This window comes from Pyrgilauda ruficollis, unplaced genomic scaffold (genome assembly GCF_017590135.1).
Source record: "Pyrgilauda ruficollis isolate IOZ18807 unplaced genomic scaffold, ASM1759013v1 scaffold3, whole genome shotgun sequence".
NCBI classification, from domain to species: Eukaryota; Metazoa; Chordata; class Aves; order Passeriformes; family Passeridae; genus Pyrgilauda; species Pyrgilauda ruficollis.
In genome coordinates this window covers 3,921,775-3,940,227 of record NW_024524377.1, presented here as the reverse complement: position 1 = coordinate 3,940,227, position 18,453 = coordinate 3,921,775, and the positions used below count along the sequence as shown (strand labels likewise).

General features: G+C 38.5%; 1 protein-coding gene across 1 annotated transcript in view; it reads left to right on the top strand.

Moving 5' to 3' along the window:
- THSD7B (thrombospondin type 1 domain containing 7B) overlaps positions 1 to 18,453 on the top strand; it is a 242,827-nt gene that overhangs the window by 58,847 nt on the left and 165,527 nt on the right. The window contains exon 4 of the mRNA XM_041473183.1: positions 6,025 to 6,194. Coding sequence (XP_041329117.1) covers positions 6,025 to 6,194 — 170 coding nt within the window. The remainder of the gene's footprint in view (positions 1 to 6,024; positions 6,195 to 18,453) is intronic.

Below are 18,453 nucleotides of genomic sequence, written 5' to 3'. Positions count from 1 at the left end.
GTTTTGGAGGTGAAGAAGCCCCTGCAGATCCTCCCTGCTCGGTTTGTGCATGGAGAGGGTTGTGCAAGTGGTGCTTTCTCTGTGTCTGAGAGATCATCAGTTTGGTCATTGTTAGCTGTGATTATTGGTATTATTTATTGTTACTAATACCCTTTTAATTATTGCTATTTTCATTATTCCTATTACAATCATTACGGTTATATGTAGAAATAAATTTGAATTACACCCATTACATTTCATATGTCATTTACATTTTTCATATTTTAAAAACTGAGAGCAGTTGCCCTTGTTCTCTGAAATGGCTTTTGTCCTGTTTGCTGTTTCAGAGAATTTCATCAGCTGTGCAGAGACTGGGCTGGTCTCCATAGCTGAGCTTTTATTGGCTTTGAAATTTTAATTTTTACATAAGATTTAATGATTCGTCTTCATCTCCCCATAAAAAAATCCCAGTCTTGCTTGAGAAAGATGGGAACTGCTTGGAGGTAATAGATTTGACTTAGCTTCCCTCTTCATGCTTCTTGAAATGGGAATCTTTGCAGTCCCTGAGAGCTTGCTTGGTTTGTGATGTGAAGGAGAGGATCTCATCTTTCTGGTCTGCAAGCCTGTGCCATTGTGCTTGGCCAGGCTAACAGAGGAGCCTGATAGTGTGCTTTGCAAAGAAAATAAAATATTGCTTGATTTTTTGTGTGACGTGTTCTGAGATTGACTGTAAAATGCTTGGGGATTGATAGAATTTTATATGCATGCAGAAGAATCTTCCTGTCTGTGAATGAGTGTGTTTAACAGGAGAGCTGTTCAGTGCTCAAGTCATGAGTTTCTGGGGCTTTTGCCAGATACTGCCAAAACCTTCTATAAAGCCTTTGAAAGATACATTTCTTAGGAAGGCATCACCTGTAAAAGTGTCTCTGTATCACTGGGCTCATTCAAAATCAAATGCTGATCATTTTTATGCACCCTGCTAGCAGAAGAGAGGAAGTATAAAGAAATATTCTGTTGCTTGATTACATCCTAAGGAAAGGCTCTTGCAGAGTGATTTTTGCTCCTGCCCAAGTGCACATCAATTTCAAAGACAATAGATTAACACATTGTCTTGCTGATTTTGTACAGGAGCGTGGGTGCAGGTGACACCTGATTGGGGGAGACTGGCTGGAAGTTAATCAGGGAGTGAACAGACGTGGGTCTGTCCCTGGTTTCTCACTTCCCCTTTTTGACATTGCACTGTATTGAAGGGCAAACGGTTGTGTAGAGCCAGGAGAGCACAAAGGGTGAGAACCTGCAAACCACTGATAATTTTTGTAGGTGTCTCTCTCTCTGTAGAGGAAAATCTGTTGTTCTTTCAGTGCATTGCTGCTATGCCCAGGTTTTCATGAGCCTGTGAACTCTGAAACCTTCCCCATCCCATTATGCCTCCCTACCTTGAGGCAACACCTCTGGGGCAGTATCTGCATGAGTGAGGATGAACTCTAATGTGCTAGCTCAGAAAAATAACATTAAACTTGCAGGTTATTAGAGCCACTTAGCTGAAAATATTAAAAAGTACAACTCAGGTATTTAGTTAATTGTTATTTCCAGGGATGTAATATCTCAAAATGCAGGTGGTAGGCTATGACCTTCTCACACTGTACAGAAGAATTTTACAGCAGTGCCTGGTTACTAGACTTTGATTGATTTACTCAGTATAAAGAAACAAGCAAGAATGAAAATCCATAATATTGCAGCATGTGCTGTGTGTCTACTGGATGTAAGGCTGTGGGGACCCAGATTTTGTATTAATGAACAGAAATAAAAAATGTATGTTATTTAGGTTTCAGCAGCTGGTAAAGGTTGCTATTGGTCCATATTTCAGTTTGCAGCCTGGTGATTTGGTGTTGGTCTTTGGGAATTGGTGACTGAACTACTGGAAATAGTTCAGATTGGAAATCAGTAGCATTCCAGACATAGAGAGATGTAGTGTTAATCCTGGTGAAATAATACAAGAAACTTCCGATGCTCCTATTCTCCTTATTTCACCACATTCTATTTGTAGGGTAATACCTAGAAAGATTATGCTTTTTTCCCCATTAAATATATGCCACTTCATCTGCAGTTTGCTGAGGCTTACCAAACAATAATCTTTTCTTTCTACCCCTTAAATGAAGATGATGTATTTAAGGAGCTTCAGTAGCAGAAATAAAAGGGGCTCTCCTTTGTCTGGTCTTCACACAAACTACTTCTTTTTTTTCTGTTTGCCTAATCAGATTAGTTTTTAAATCCTTTAAGGTGAGACTCCTGTTTACTTTCCAAGTTCCTAGAAATCTTCTCTTCTTTTTAGGCTGATTTGGAAACAAGTAGTCTTCCTTTAGCTTTAGTTTTAGGGCAAGAATTTTCCAAAGCAGGCTTCAGCAAAGAAAATGGTCTAGGACATAGACCAGAACAAGTTGCTGAGCAGAAGGAACAGGATTAGGAAGAAATTAATATTATATTTAGAAGAATATTAGGAAGAAGCTCTTCATTGTGAGGGTGGTAAGTCACTGGCACAGCTTGCCCAGCAAAGTTGTGGCTGCTCCAACCCTGGAAGTGTCCAAGACCAGGTTGGATGGGGCTTAGAGCAACCTGGGATAGTGAAAGGTGTCTGTGCCCTTGGCAGGGGTTTGAAATGAGATATCTTCAAGGTCTCTTCCAGCCCAAACCAATCTGATTTTATGACTTTCTAGAGGCTGTTTTTTAATGCAGGGGCAGAGAGCACCCCATAACTGCGTGAAGGTACATAGTATGGGCTTCATCCACTGACACAAAAAAGCAGCAGCTTAAGAGGTTGCAGAGTTGTACTCCACAGAGAGAGGTGGGTGAAGTTATATTCCAGTCACCTAAAAGAATCCAGAGATGACAAAAATGCTTTAAGCCTCAGAACTGCTCAGTTAAATATAACCTCTGTGCCCATGGCAAAGCTACAAGTTAAAGGTCCCATCACAGGTAAGTGGCACAGGTGTAAATTTGCTGTTAAATGGGAAGGGCTTTTAGTTTTATGACTGCAGTTTACAATAACATCTATAATCAATAGTTTAAATGCAAGAAAATAAAACACTTTAACTGCATATAAGACTCCAGAGCTCTGTGCTTTGTTTTACCTTTGGTTATTTGTTCTGAAAGGATTAAGTGCTTAAAAAGCTTAAACACATAGGAGTTGATTCTACTTTCTTTTATTGTGATATAAATTTGGGATAGTTCAATTAAAGTGAATGGGTATATACAGGTATAAAACTTGTGTAAACACTAAGAGCATAAGTCCTATAGACTAAAGAGACCAAGAGGTTGCTATAAATTGGAAAGATATTGAGCCCTTGTTTGTTTCATAACTGTCACCGAGTCATGAGTTTTAAAACAATGTATTATATCTTTTTTATCCTTGATGTGTTGCTTTCATGTTCGCTGGGAATAGATAGATTTTCCAGAATTATGATTATGTCTTCATATCATTCATTTTGGTTGTGGTTGCTACGCTACGAGACAGGGATATAGCAGAAACTCTTTGCTTTGTTGGAAATTCAAAGCTTTTCAGAAGTTAAATGATGGAAAATGGGAATGTTTTAAGACTTGATTCTTTAAAAAAGGCTTATTGCTGAGATACAGGTATGATGGTATCACTTTGCAAATGAGGTTTATTATTCCCAAATTAAAGATAAGGCATTAGTGTGAAGTAGTAAAGACTGGAGTGGAAGTGCAGTGAGCTGTGCTAGAAGGCTCTGGAGTTATACTTGGGGAGTGCCCTTCAGCCCTTTGACCTCTTGGTGGGCTTGTTAATGGCTATGGAAATGTGTCCCTTTTAATGCCTGGATGTCAGGATTTGTTTCTGGAGCACTGGATGTGTGCAGGTAAAATCAGATGGGGCTGAGGCTTGGAGCTGGTGCCAGCAGTGCTCTGGAGGGCTGTCCTTGCACATGCTCACACAAGTTACTCTGGAAGAATATGTAAAGGGATTTTTTTTCTTTTTAATTCAAGAGCTGATGAAGTTTAATTATCTCTCTGAGCTCAGATTTAGTTATTTTGCATAATTTTAATCACCAATGGCCTAATTTTCGTAGGTGTTAATTCCCCCAGCTCACACTGAATAGGAGAAGCAGATGCTCACACCTCTGGAAATGACTCTTTAGGATCTAGAGTTCACAGCTGACTTCCTAAGTCAGATATTGATAATGAGTTTTACCTTAGTCAATTTTTGTTTTAAGAAATACTTCCTTAAAACAACTGTTTCCATGGCTGTGGAAAGAGGTGTGTGTTCTATATTTAAGATTTTAATTTCAAAAGTAGACCTGAAAAGCACAGAGTTCTGAAGGGATGTGGAGGAGGAATCCCCTTCACCCAGTGTTTGATGAAGAGCAATTTTTATTTCCTTTATGGTTACATTTAACACTGCAGGCCCAAGAAGTGGGATTAGGAATTCCCAAAAGGAACTAATGAGAAGAGGAATTCAGAGCTGTGCTTTATATTTTGTGGAAGTTAGGTATTTGATACTTGTCATGTGAAAAGTGTGCTCTTTATTATTTTCTTTGGGGGTAATGAACCCTGTGAGTGTATCCAGATTTGCACAAGATGCTATGAGTTATTTAAGAACATGTGACAGCTCATCTGAACAGTACCTGTAAATTCGAGTAATTGGGAGTATTCACAAATATTTTTCTTGAATACATTATAAAATTTGGGGCTAAAAAGAATCATGTGCAAATTAAATTCATTCACAAAATAAGTTGAGAGAACACATGTGCTCCAACTAGTGTGTTTATCTTTCATGTAATTTTGAGATGCATGTTTGCTTGCCATAGCTGTCAGGAGCAGATACTGTGGAGAATAAACAGAATTATGATGTGGAAGGCTTTTTGTGCAGAGACACCCCACTGTGTTTGAGTTTACAGTGATCAGTCAGCAGTTAAGGAACATATGTAGTTTTAACAACTGTGGATCTGCTGTAAAAGGAGAGATTATTTGTCTTGAGAATAAAGGAAGGTAATTATTTTACATAGTTTACATTACACAAAACCCAAAGATTCTGTGGTAAAGATAAACTTAGAAATTTAGAGGAGTGGAGGCATAAAGCAGCACAAGTGTGAACAGATTGGTTATAAAAACAGTATTGCCTAAGATTTGCATTTCGGAAGCTTGGGAAGACTTTGTGCTCTTATTTACTGCCCTCAGACTGTGACCTGTGAATCAAAGTGAACTCTGCCTGTGGAAACAGTTGTGTTAGAAATATGCTGTACGTTGTCAGTCATGATGGGGAAATAAATTCTGCTTTCCATGGATAGACAGCACTGTTTTCCCAGTGGCTTTAATAATTTCTTCCTGGCACTTAAGCTGATACACACCAACAACTGTTGTCTGTACAACATTCACCTACCTGTGTCCCAAAACATTGTAACTCCTTGAGAGCCTTTAATGCTCTTTAGGTGTGAATGGAACTTAGAATGAAAGTATTTTTTGTCTCAAGCTTGCTGTGTGTCACAACTTGTGGAAAATGGAATTAACTGAGATGCTTTGGCCAATCCCTTGAAGGAATTGGCAGGACCTTGGGCACTTAGAAAGGTGCCCCCTGTGGAAAAGCTGCAAGTGCTTGGAGCTCCGTTGATATTTGCAGGATTTCAGCTATTTGGGGCATTTCAGAGGGAGGTGTTCAGCTCTTGGCAGAGTGGGCTGGTTTAGTGCTTTGAGACACATGTTTGAAAACTACTGTTCACACTTAATCAAACCTCTTAATCTTCACTCATTTTTTTACACTGTGCTCAAAGGTGCTGTCAGGATGATTTAGTGCTTCAGAACGCTTTGGAGATTGGTGCTCTGTCAAAAGTTTTACACAAGTGGTCCAGACAAATAGCACATACTTAACCTATGTAAATTTAACACTCAAAATGTTTCCAAACGTTCCCTGTTTTGGATAGGAAAATGCTGCTATAAAGATTAAACCAATTGTATTTTGTCATCTGATAAAGCACCTCTCCCTTACCGGTAGTCTTTCAAAATCTCATTTTACCTGTTCTCTTTCTATTCCCAAAGGTTTGCCTGGAGGACTTCTGAATGGAAAGCTTGCCAAGTGTCTCTGCTCCTTGACCAGCAGGACCCTCACCACCAGAAGCAGGCAGGGCTCTGTGGAGGTGGGATCCAAACCCGGGTGGTCTACTGTGCCCAGATCGTCGTGGAACTGGGGACACACCGGCCAAAGGAGGGTGCGTGTGCAGGGTCACTCTGAGGTGCTGGCCTGAGTGGATCTGAGTAGGAGAAACAGGAAGAAAAGTAGATAATGTGGAGTCATTGGTAGCCTTTGGCTTGCTGATGCCCTGCTTGTATCCATGCTCACACAGGGAGGTGCTGCTGGGCACCAGAGGAAGCCCTGAGGAACTGCCAGGAGCCACAGCCTCCTGGGATGAATTGCTGCCAGTTCTGTTGTTCACTTCATTGGGAGAGTTACAAAGGATGAAGGAACTAAATTATGCTTGAAGTTGACTTTTCTTCCTCTGTCATATATCAGGAAACCCAGCCCCTTGGTAGCTGAATGCACTTTTCTGTAGTGTAGTCTTAGTTTAGAATATAAAACAGGTTGTCACACACCATTCCGGATATGGCTTTAGCCTCTGCTTCAGGTTGATACACAATCTTTCTTGTGATTTGAAGGGGAAAGCAGAAATAATATTGTCACAACTTTTGAGCAGACAGACAGGTTTTGGACTCTGGAAGTGAGTTATATTTCCTTTAGAAGAATAATAAGTAGTTACAGATTCACAATGAATAATTCATCATAAGCTGTTTTATTTACTCAATGTGTTGCTCTTGCAGAATGTGTTTTTGAGCAGAGATGTAAGATAATAACAACACAATATTGTATCTTAGATTTATTTAATTACAGAGGAGAAGCAAAAGTTTCCTGGATGCCCAGTGTGTGTCCCAGCATCCCTCACTGACTCTGAGGTTATAGACAACCAGACCTGTTTTCATCTCTATTCGGTCCATGCACAGTGGCTGATTCACCTCTCCCAGACATCTGGCACTTCTTTGCTCTCCCAGCACAACCTCTCTCTCTTGTTCCATACAAGTGTGGACTTTCAGAGTTAGAAAAGTACTGTTGATAAAAGGTGTATGGCATTTATTGACTTTCTTCATCCTTCTGAGCACTGTGTTCCTTGCAGCCACTGCGAGGCAGGTTGGTGAGCAGAGAGCTTGAACTGATTTCATTCACACTTCATTCTTTGTCAGAATTGTGAATTTCTCAGGAAGACTAGAGGAGTGCCTCTGAATTCCTTAAGCAGAGAGGTGCTGCATATCCAGTGTGTGACTCACCTGCAGCTTTTTCCCTTGCTCAAAGTTCAGTTAAGCTTAAAAGTTGAAAGCCCTCTCCTCAACTAAAAAAACCCAAAAATCCTGGGATACTTCTTCCTTGTATTTACACTTCTAATCTTTAAAAAAAATTCATATAGTGAACTGGAAAAACCCAAATGTGCAGAGCAATTGTACAAGCTATAAACTATTACTGTAATTTCAAAGCAGTAGTGCAGATGTACAGTAGTGCAGATGTACAGTAGTGAAAATCCCATCTACTGTGAGCACAGTGACATGCAAATGGAACAGGGAAAGCCTTCCCTATTATCCCTCCTCATCCAGTAATATTTAGTGTGTCTCATTTACTAGCTGACTAATTTTTGTTCTTTTAATAAATAAGGAATTACATATTTTTTTTTTTCTTTTTTCGTTTGGCAGTCAGAACTGGCAGAATACTTTTATTTATCACTGTCTCATCTTTTACTGTACCAATTTTTTAGAGATGAGGAGAAGATGAAGAAATTAATTCTCTACGTATAAGCAAATCTAGTGTCTAATTGCTACCATCAAAAGCACAGTAATTTTTCTTTTTCATCTCTTGAGTGTCCTTAAAGGGATCATTCAGGAGTCAAACAAGCAAGTCTAATGGAATATTACCATCCATCACAGTTGTTATTCTTCTGGTTACTTCCAAAGAGAATTTGGACCTGGGCCCAATGACATATGTGAAAGAAGATTTTGTCCCGTGGTCTCTCCAGCAGCATTCTGGGATAAAATATGTTGAATGCTAGTTGGAGACAGGTACCATCTGTGATGTGTTTATACATACTGCTCAAAGCTCTTTTATCCCCCAAGGATGTCTCTCCCATTTTTTGTTTGCCTAGTCTTCCCATCTATTTCTTCTTTTATTAAAATGTGTGTTTGGAAAGGGAGCACCTGTTTCCTTGCGCCCTTATATATCAGCTGTTCAGAAGGTTAAGTCTGCTGAAATCTTTCTGTATTTTGATTATAAGGTTCCAACTTGAAGATACTGAAAATGGAAAACTCTCACTCAGGTATTACTTTAAGAAATGCATTGATAAGATTTCATATTTTTCTCCCCCAAGAGGTGACCTAACTAAGAAATCCCTGTCTCGTTCCAAGTGAAATTATATGTTTTCTAAGCCTTGAGGAGGATGTTCATACTATTAATATGAGTATTTGGAAGGAAAATATATTGCAGTCTTTGAAGTGCTTGGTAATATTCCTGCATTCTGAGGCTATTACAGCTAAATTTACATTGGTAAATGTCTACAGTGCTGTGTAGTTCAGAGGTCTGTGAATGTAGGTAACCCTAAGTGAAGAGACTGTGGTGGTTTTAATGCTGACTGTTCTGTCCAAGGAGTCCCTCCTCACCTGGGAGGCTTTTGCTGAGCTTTAACATGATTACCTTTCTATAGATCCTGCTGTTTTTAAGTATCTCACTGAATTTTAACGTGTTTAAATTTATAATGCTTGATTTTCACAACGAGGTTGCAATATAGTAATTCCAGAGAGGGAAGTAGCAAATCTGCATGTTTGAAATTATGTTGCTTTTAAAGAAGAGACACATTTTGCACAAAAAGTAGCACAGAGCATGCAAGTGAGCTGCTTGTGGTACAGCCCTTTCTGCCCTTTAGCTCTGGCTACTCCTCAATCAATCCCTGTGCCTGGACATCCCATTTCTGGAACAAGCTGTAGAAATGGTGGTGACTGCCCTTCTTTGTACCTCTTGTTTAAAGTACATCTGTTCCCTCACGAAAACTCTCTTAAGCAAAGTAGAAATGCACATCATTAATTTATTTTCAAAGCCAGACACTGCTACCATAGGACAGAAATGCTTTCTTCTCTTCTGTAAGCAGGCTTACAAAATGGGATGAGATATTTGGGGTTTTATGAACTTTTATCTGAAATGTATTGTTCCATAATAAATTTTAATTGATCTGGGTGAATGTCACTAACTGGCAATCCCCAGTGTACCAACAAAAAAGACATCTGGTAGGGAAGAATATTATGCAACAATCTGTTTATGAAACATCTCCTTGTTTGGCAGTACAACTCTCCTCTCAATCACAATAAATTATTCTGGTGATATGGGAGTGAAAATTCCTCTTAGAATCTGGGACTGGTGTCTGTATTTATGTTCAAACAGTTAATAAACATATGTAGTTTCTAGATTTAATTTTGTACCTCAGGATTTTTTTACTTTCTTTTCTGAAGACCAGGGAGTATCCCTCTGTTTTCTAATTAATTTTGCTTTTTGACTTTATCTGGAAACTGTATCTCTTTCTCAGTAGTCTGGGAGATGGCTGTCTTTATAAAATACTCCAGAAGTATTTCCTCTCTTCTCTGAACTACTTACCTGCTGTCTCTAGTGGCTGGGATTGCAGCTCTTTCCATATTTTCTGTAGTTCTCTAACTAAGGTTCTGTCTGCCCTGTCATTCTTTCATAAAAGTTGTGCCTTATATATCTTGACATTTTCCCTTTTTCACTTGTTTGAATGAGATCCAATTCACGTCTTGCTTTCAGAATTTTCTTAGGGTGTTTTTGGAGCCTGTCTGCTTAAGTTTTAATTACAGGACTGAAAAGATCTTTGTGAAATAATGCTTCGCTTCCTTGAATCCTCTTTATTGTTTACTCTGCATAGTAAATTTGGCTAATAAAATGTGTCTCTTATTACCTGATCACCAGAAATCATTGCAGGTTCCTATCTTCTTAATCTTTGTTATTACATCTGAAAATCCACATAAAATTCTCATGCTTGTACAAGTTTCTAAAGTTTTGTTTACATTTTTTTTTGCTTAATGAGTTTAGCTATCATATTTGTCTCCACATATTTATTTTTATTTGAGCTTTAATTTCAACAGCAGGTATGTGACACAGTTGTGCCTTCAAAACTATTTTGTACAGAAGTCTCTATTATTTTTATATTCCTCTTTCCTTTGAGAGGCATTCAACCCTCACCTGTTAGTAGACATAATACCTTGCCTGACTTACTCCCCTGCAGTTCCCCAGCCTATACTAATTTTTGCTTTATTTTTAGATTACAATTCCACCCAGTTCATTTTACATCAGATTAGTTTTTTTTAAACTTTGTGTCGCCAGCTGTAGCAGCAAAACCTCCTTTAGTCTGTTTACAGCTGAGGACTTGGAAAATCCTCAAGTACCTGTTCAGGTCTAATGGTTACTCTCTGATCCATCCCTCGGTGTATTCCCTTATGTAGTTTTGTCTTACAAGCCCCTTTACTGACAGAATCACAAAATGCTCTGAAGCTGAAACTGGTCCCCTGCACTTTCATCTAAGTCCTACTTCTACGAGTCTCAAAATGATTATTTTATGGCCTTTATATGTTCTTGTTTTCCTCAAAATATTGAACTTTCTCCCTACTGCTGATAAACAGAAATGCCTATTCCTTTCTTATCTGATGAGCGATTTTTTCAGACTCTTCTTGATTCCCACATGGGAAATATATTGGGATTGTGTTTTGTTTTACAGATATTGGTGCCTTTTTGGACTTGCACAGATATTAATTTGAGGAGTCCTTTCATAGATATATTATTCTCTATTTATTCTCATCCCTTTCTTTCTGCCCTCTTGTCTTTTTTAGCTCCAAAATGTGCTGTTTTATGTCCTTTGCTCTGTACAGTCTGTTTCCTATTGAGGGTGCCACAATTTTTTCCCTGCAAATTCTTTGTTCTGCTCTGACTCATGACCTTCCAATGTGTCCCTCCTGGGGGATTAGTGTTTCAAACTGGTGCATGTGGCATCTGTTCAGTAAACTCTGGTTTTGTTGGGTGCCTTGTGGAGCAGCAGGTCCAACTCTTTAGGAACTGGAAGTTGGTTGTGCAGTTTGTTGTTTATGGCTTTTGCCATCCTGAATATTTATAGGGGAAGGACTGTGTTGATGGAGATAAGCTGCCTGTAGGAGTTGATGCAGGTTATGCACTGTTGGAGTGAATAGGAGCCCTGTGTGGAGTGTGAGCCCTATATTAAATGCACACTTCTTTTTTTTTTTTTTTTTTTTTTTTTAATTTTTTTTTTTTTTTTTTGTAAATTTATGCTGGTGAAACTGCAGGAATGAGAAGATTAATTTACTCTACGGAAATTAGAATTTTAGGACTTTGATGTTTAAATCCTGTTTTCCTTGTCTGGTTTATGAAACTGAAAAGGAATAGCTTAGAATACATTAGTAATGAGAAAACTTGACTAGGACTGTAGGAGGGAGAGAAATAATGATCAGCAGTGGTGTGAAAAAAGCTTTGTTAAGTTTTAATTATAGGACTGAAAAGATCTTTGTGAAATAATGCTTCGCTTCCTTGAATCCTCTTTATTGTTTACTCTGCATAGTAAATTTGGCTAATAAAATGTGTCTCTTATTACCTGATCACCAGAAATCATTGCAGGTTCCTATCTTCTTAATCTTTGTTATTACATCTGAAAATCCACATAAAATTCTCATGCTTGTACAAGTTTCTAAAGTTTTGTTTACATTTTTTTTTGCTTAATGAGTTTAGCTATCATATTTGTCTCCACATATTTATTTTTATTTGAGCTTTAATTTCAACAGCAGGTATGTGACACAGTTGTGCCTTCAAAACTATTTTGTACAGAAGTCTCTATTATTTTTATATCCCTCTTTCCTTTGAGAGACATTCAACCCTCACCTGTTAGTAGACATAATACCTTGCCTGACTTACTCCCCTGCAGTTCCCCAGCCTATACTAATTTTTGCTTTATTTTTAGATTACAATTCCACCCAGTTCATTTTACATCAGATTAGTTTTTTTTAAACTTTGTGTCGCCAGCTGTAGCAGCAAAACCTCCTTTAGTCTGTTTACAGCTGAGGACTTGGAAAATCCTCAAGTACCTGTTCAGGTCTAATGGTTACTCTCTGATCCATCCCTCGGTGTATTCCCTTATGTAGTTTTGTCTTACAAGCCCCTTTACTGACAGAATCACAAAATGCTCTGAAGCTGAAACTGGTCCCCTGCACTTTCATCTAAGTCCTACTTCTACGAGTCTCAAAATGATTATTTTATGGCCTTTATATGTTCTTGTTTTCCTCAAAATATTGAACTTTCTCCCTACTGCTGATAAACAGAAATGCCTATTCCTTTCTTATCTGATGAGCGATTTTTTCAGACTCTTCTTGATTCCCACATGGGAAATATATTGGGATTGTGTTTTGTTTTACAGATATTGGTGCCTTTTTGGACTTGCACAGATATTAATTTGAGGAGTCCTTTCATAGATATATTATTCTTTATTTATTCTCATCCCTTTCTTTCTGCCCTCTTGTCTTTTTTAGCTCCAAAATGTGCTGTTTTATGTCCTTTGCTCTGTACAGTCTGTTTCCTATTGAGGGTGCCACAATTTTTTCCCTGCAAATTCTTTGTTCTGCTCTGACTCATGACCTTCCAATGTGTCCCTCCTGGGGGATTAGTGTTTCAAACTGGTGCATGTGGCATCTGTTCAGTAAACTCTGGTTTTGTTGGGTGCCTTGTGGAGCAGCAGGTCCAACTCTTTAGGAACTGGAAGTTGGTTGTGCAGGTTGTTGTTTATGGCTTTTGCCATCCTGAATATTTATAGGGGAAGGACTGTGTTGATGGAGATAAGCTGCCTGTAGGAGTTGATGCAGGTTATGCACTGTTGGAGTGAATAGGAGCCCTGTGTGGAGTGTGAGCCCTGTATTAAATGCACACTTCTTTTTTTTCTTTTTTTTTTTTTTTTTGAATATTTTTTTTTTTTTGTAAATTTATGCTGGTGAAACTGCAGGAATGAGAAGATTAATTTACTCTACGGAAATTAGAATTTTAGGACTTTGATGTTTAAATCCTGTTTTCCTTGTCTGGTTTATGAAACTGGAAAGGAATAGGTTAGAATACATTAGTAATGAGAAAACTTGACTAGGACTGTAGGAGGGAGAGAAATAATGATCAGCAGTGGTGTGAAAAAAGCTTTGTTGAGCTGCTCCTGGTGCAGCAACAGGAGCATCCAGCCTAGGTCTTAGCTGACCTGCATCAGCTAGAAACCAGATTCTCAGGTGGAACCTCTCCCCCCCAAGGATCTCTCTCATCCCAAACTAGTTATTTATCACTGGGATGGCTGTACTGGATTGAAAAGATGAGAAATACACCTCTGAAGTGTGAAATATATTCAGGGAAGTCTGTATCAGATTTATATTGCTGGGATGCCAAGTTATTGATCTGTAAGCTCACCAAATGCTGAGCAGATTTATGAGATACAACTCACATAATGGAAAAATAAATATGTAACAGCTGGCTTCTTCATGGGAAACCCTGTAGAAGCAGGAGAGGAAATGATTTTATTCAGATTGTTGTAGTGCTTGACAGTGGTGTTTAAATGTGCTTTTCCAAAATTTGAGTTTCAATCCATTAAGAAAAAAAACATTTTCCCTAATGTCTTACAGAGGTGTAATACTTTCAGTTCTTTCATATCTTAAAACTAATTAAACTAAAATGAAATGAGTAATGTTTAAAAAGACTTTGACAGTGAAAAAAGTGAGCCTTTTAAGAGGTATCTTATAAATAATAGGCCCTTTTTTTTTGTCAATAAGCTATTTGTTATGACCCTGAATAGTTATCACTTTAGAAATGCTTGAATTTGTTTAGCTGGCTGTGGTATGCAGCAAATAATATGTTGCCCAGTTAGTTCATGTGAGATTCTAGGTTTTAGTCCAGGCTTTTATCTTTGAAAGGTAACATTTTAATTGCATCTGTGTTTTTATAATTATTTCCTGCCACTGGAACTGGATTAATTCCCTTCCAGACAGTGATGGTTTGTTCTGTGTAATTTTGTCCTGCTGCTGTTCTGAGGCCGGGGAGCTGCATTGTGTTCAGACAATAACCAGGAGCGAGATGAAAAATTGAAAGGATTTGTGTGCACGAGGCTGCGCCACAAACTGGGACACCGGGGAGGGAGAAGGAAGCCAGAGGTGTCTGGAGCAGGAGACACTGGAGATAAATGAAATTTGTGTGCCAAGGCCAGTCTGGCTGCTCCCAGGATCTGTGTCACCAGCTTAGCTTTTGGCCACCTGTGCCACATCCCGGTGTCCCAGGCACATCCACAGAGGTGCTCTTGTCATGCCAGTCGCAGAAGATGTTTCTCCTTCCTGTGGAATGAATGCTGAGCACAGCAGTAGGCAAAGCTCCCTCTCTTAAAAGGCTTTCATGAAGTTTTCATGGATTTTCTTCCCTGTTTCATAGGTTTTCTTCCCTGTTTTCCTTGTTTATTCTCTCACCCTCTCTGGTGGTCTGCTCCAGCGATTTTCAGCCTTTTCTGGATAACAGCCAAAAAGCTCAAATATCCTGCAGAATCCTTTTTTGCTTCCCATCATTGCCTTTGCACATCCCAGCATCCCTGTTGCCTCTGCTGTTTTTCCTGGACACTCTTAATGAATTGTCACCTCTGATCTTCTCAGTCATGTGGCTGCTGGTGGGGAGCCCCGTGCTCACTCTGAATTTTTGCCAGATATGTAGAGTCTGTTAATCTCCACAAGTTCTGCTGTAGCAAAACAATTCAGTATCCCAGCTGAGATCATAGTTCTGTTGAGCAGCAGAGGGAGGACACAGGGATACTTTTTGTCTGTGTCACTTTAATAAAATTGTGAGGATTTTTATTGTTCTGAAACACATTAAGCCATTGTTGCTCTTGGCAATCCACTATTAACCCTCTTTCATGCTGTGATTAGCCTTCTATTCATACGTTGTTCCTTGTCTGTTAAATGGATTTTAATTGAAAATAGGCCTCCAACTTTGTGCTTAGTGGCTTCAAAACTAATTGATTTTTCCTCAAAGCATAAAGGAACCCTTTCCATCAGACATGGGGTGCATTAGGCCCATAATGGAGGGGTGCAAGGGACTGGGGTTGGTGCCATTTCCAAGCTGGTCAGGTTGCATTCACCACGTCTCCCTTGTGCAGTGTTTTGTTTTTGCTATAAAAATGTGTTTCAGGTTAGAGAAATTGCTTGCAAATGTTGTGCTGGGTTTCCTCCTATTGTGTTTTACACGTGAAGGTGTTTTTATAACATAACTCGCTCTTTTGTGGTTTTGTCAAGTAATTTCCCTTTGTATTGATCCAAGTGTCTTTGGTTTATAAGTCCCAGAAAAGGCAGTAAGAGCTTCCACAAGGACATGCCATCTCTTTCTCATACCTGCCTTGTATCCTGGCAATCTTCAATTTGGGTTAGTTTTGCCGTAGGGTAAACATTTGGATTTATTGCCTTGACAATTGAGTATTACCTAAAATATGTAAGAGGCAGACCTGATAATCTTTGTCTGTATTCCAGATACATTAGTGATATTTAGAATAGTCTCATTTTGGTTTTAGTATGAAAAATGCTTGGGTTTTCATTGTAAAAGGGAAATGTAGTTAAAAGTCCAGGAAAAAAAGTGTTATTTACCTCCTCAGGAGTTGAAAAACCATATTTGACAGGATCCCCTGCAAAGAAAATGCCATCCTATGCATTTCTGCCTCTGTTTGGTCAGCATTGCTTTTAACATAGCGTGGGTATGTGTGCCTGCAAGTATCTGTCCACATGACGCTATTCAAAGATAATTTATTTATTGGCTTAAAATTGCATTATGGAAATAATCATATCAGAGCTGATTTCCTCTTCCACTCTTCCTCCAAATCATTACCTCAGTAAAAATATATAGGGAAACAAGACACTTTAGAACCCAATTTATTATCTCCTGCTGGTAGCAATAACTTGAAAATAACAGCAAATAGTAAAATTCAAACTTGAGGCAAGACACTGGTGCTGGGAACAGCTGCAGTTGCATTTATAAAGGATAGATTCAATATAACAGCTATAGAAATGTGTAATGTTTCAGAGGCTCCCAGATTAGTACTTGATTGCTTTTTCAAGTTTATTCTATAGATTGGGGAGAACACAGGATTTTAAAAGGTACGAACAAGCGTCATAAATAAGCTGCTACTTGAATCAGAGATGTTTCCTCCCCCTCTCACTCTTTGCTTTCCTGGCTTCTGCCTTTCACCTTCCTCCAAAAACGTGGCTAAGGTTGTTCCAAGGAAAATAATTACACAAAAAGCACATTTTTTGTATGAATACAGGAAAATGCCACTACAGAGTCAATTATTGAACGAAATCAGAAGGCTGGCCCATTCCTAAAGACATTCCTGGCAGCTCTGTTCATTAATCATATGCGTAATGTCAGTTTTTTTCCATGAGTAGGACATTCCCAGCCAGGCTACCTGTGCCATTTGGAGGCTGCAGTGTGTGAGAATTTTGGCATTTAAAAGGTTCACAGAAAAATTCCCCCTTATCATTCCTCTATAATAAAAAAAGATAAATTTGTTAGAGTATATAAGAATGACAGTAGAAAATCACATCAAGCTTTGAAGTAAACCAGTTGGAAATCAGAGTTTTTTAATCAAATGGCTGAAGAATGAATGAAATTCTGTTTTAAAGAGGACCTTGCTAGTTCATCCTGTCACTCTGGGTGGAAACTGTGTCTCTCTATACCTGCCAGGTGTTGGAAAAGGATGATATTGTATATGCATTTATCATTACAGCTTGGATTTTTTGTTCTGGTCTTATTCCTGAAGACTGACTGGAGGATTACAGTCAGTGTAGAGTGAGGAGCATAAGCTGGCACAGACTTGGAATGTATTTGGATATTTTATCAGAATGGTACTTTCTGATTGGCTTTTTATAGAATGCAGAGAATTATGTGAGGAAGTGGGCAAACAAGCAGCCTTATTCCAGTGCCAGGTGGGAAGTAGGTCCTGGGAAAAGAACTCCCAGTGCTAGCATTAAATATGGTGTCAGCCCATGGGACAAAGAGAAGCAGGAGGATGGTTGGCAGGGAGAGGAAGGCGGGGTTTTCTAGCAGAATGGGAGGAAGTCATCCATGAATGTGGGATGGGTGATATCTCCTTTGACTTTTTGTAATCAATTTTTCTTGATTTTTTTAATCCAAAATCAATTTAAAATCGTGTTGGGCACACTGGTTGGTTTTCAAGGAAGGAGAACCATCCAGCTGTATCTAGACTTCCACATTTAAATAGCTAAATTCAGTATAGAAACAACCTAAAAATCAGTGAGGAGGGAAGAGACATTCCTGGCAATGACACCTTGAGTTAGAGCAAAGCAGGACTGGACTTTATTCCTTGGGTTTGAACATTTGTACTCAGTTTTATTTCCTTTCATTTTTCCAAGTGAACTTTCAGAAAATTGATACAGTTTTGCAAAGCTTGATGCTGAGAGGCAGGTGAAGCCATGCATGAGACTTCTTGGTAAAATAAATACTCTTATCCTTAAAACTCTAATATTTATCTCATTCTGTCTGTCACTTAACTTGCAAGGTTTCTAGAAAAGGTCTCTTTATGTGAGCATTCAGATGAATTGGATTTATGCCACCTCTTTCTAATCTTTAAATGAACATGTCAAAGGCCTTACAGGGCCTCAGAAAACGTTCATAAAATGGTCTTTTTTACCAATGTATTATCTTTCAGCTTAGAATTAAATCACACTGTTGTTTAATCCTATTATTCTGATGAGTTGGAGCAATAAGCACTGATATTGGTCGGAATATCACTTCAGACTTACAGGTCTAAACTCAGCTTCAGGATGTGCAAATCAGAATTTGAGGTTTTGAACGTTAAATTCTTGTGTCTAAAAAAAAAAAGGTGTTTTTTCTTCAAATGATTAATTTTAAAGAAAATGGTGCAATATCAGAAAAAGGAAAGATTACTCATATATTGGGCATGTTTTTACGAATTCTTTTAAAATCAATTCCATGCATGGAGGCAAAGAAAAACAGACATGAAAAATAAAAATGAGGATAAAACAAACTCAGTAGCTATAAAAATTAATGAAGTCTTGGTAATGCCATGGCAGAGTAAACTCAAACAAGCCTTTGCCTTTTGAAAGACTGCTTTGATATTGATTTATCTAAAGAGACAGCCAAATTCAGCCCATAATGTAATTGAAATGCAATATCATATAATGACTCAGAGGACAGATTTAAGAGTCTTTCTTTCCCTTTCTTTTCTTTCCTGTCTCTGCCCCAAATAAAAAGGTGAAAGAAGTTAATTGAATCTAGAAATCTCTCATGATAAATGAAAATACAAAGAGTCAACTTTCCAAATCCATTGTCAGTATCAA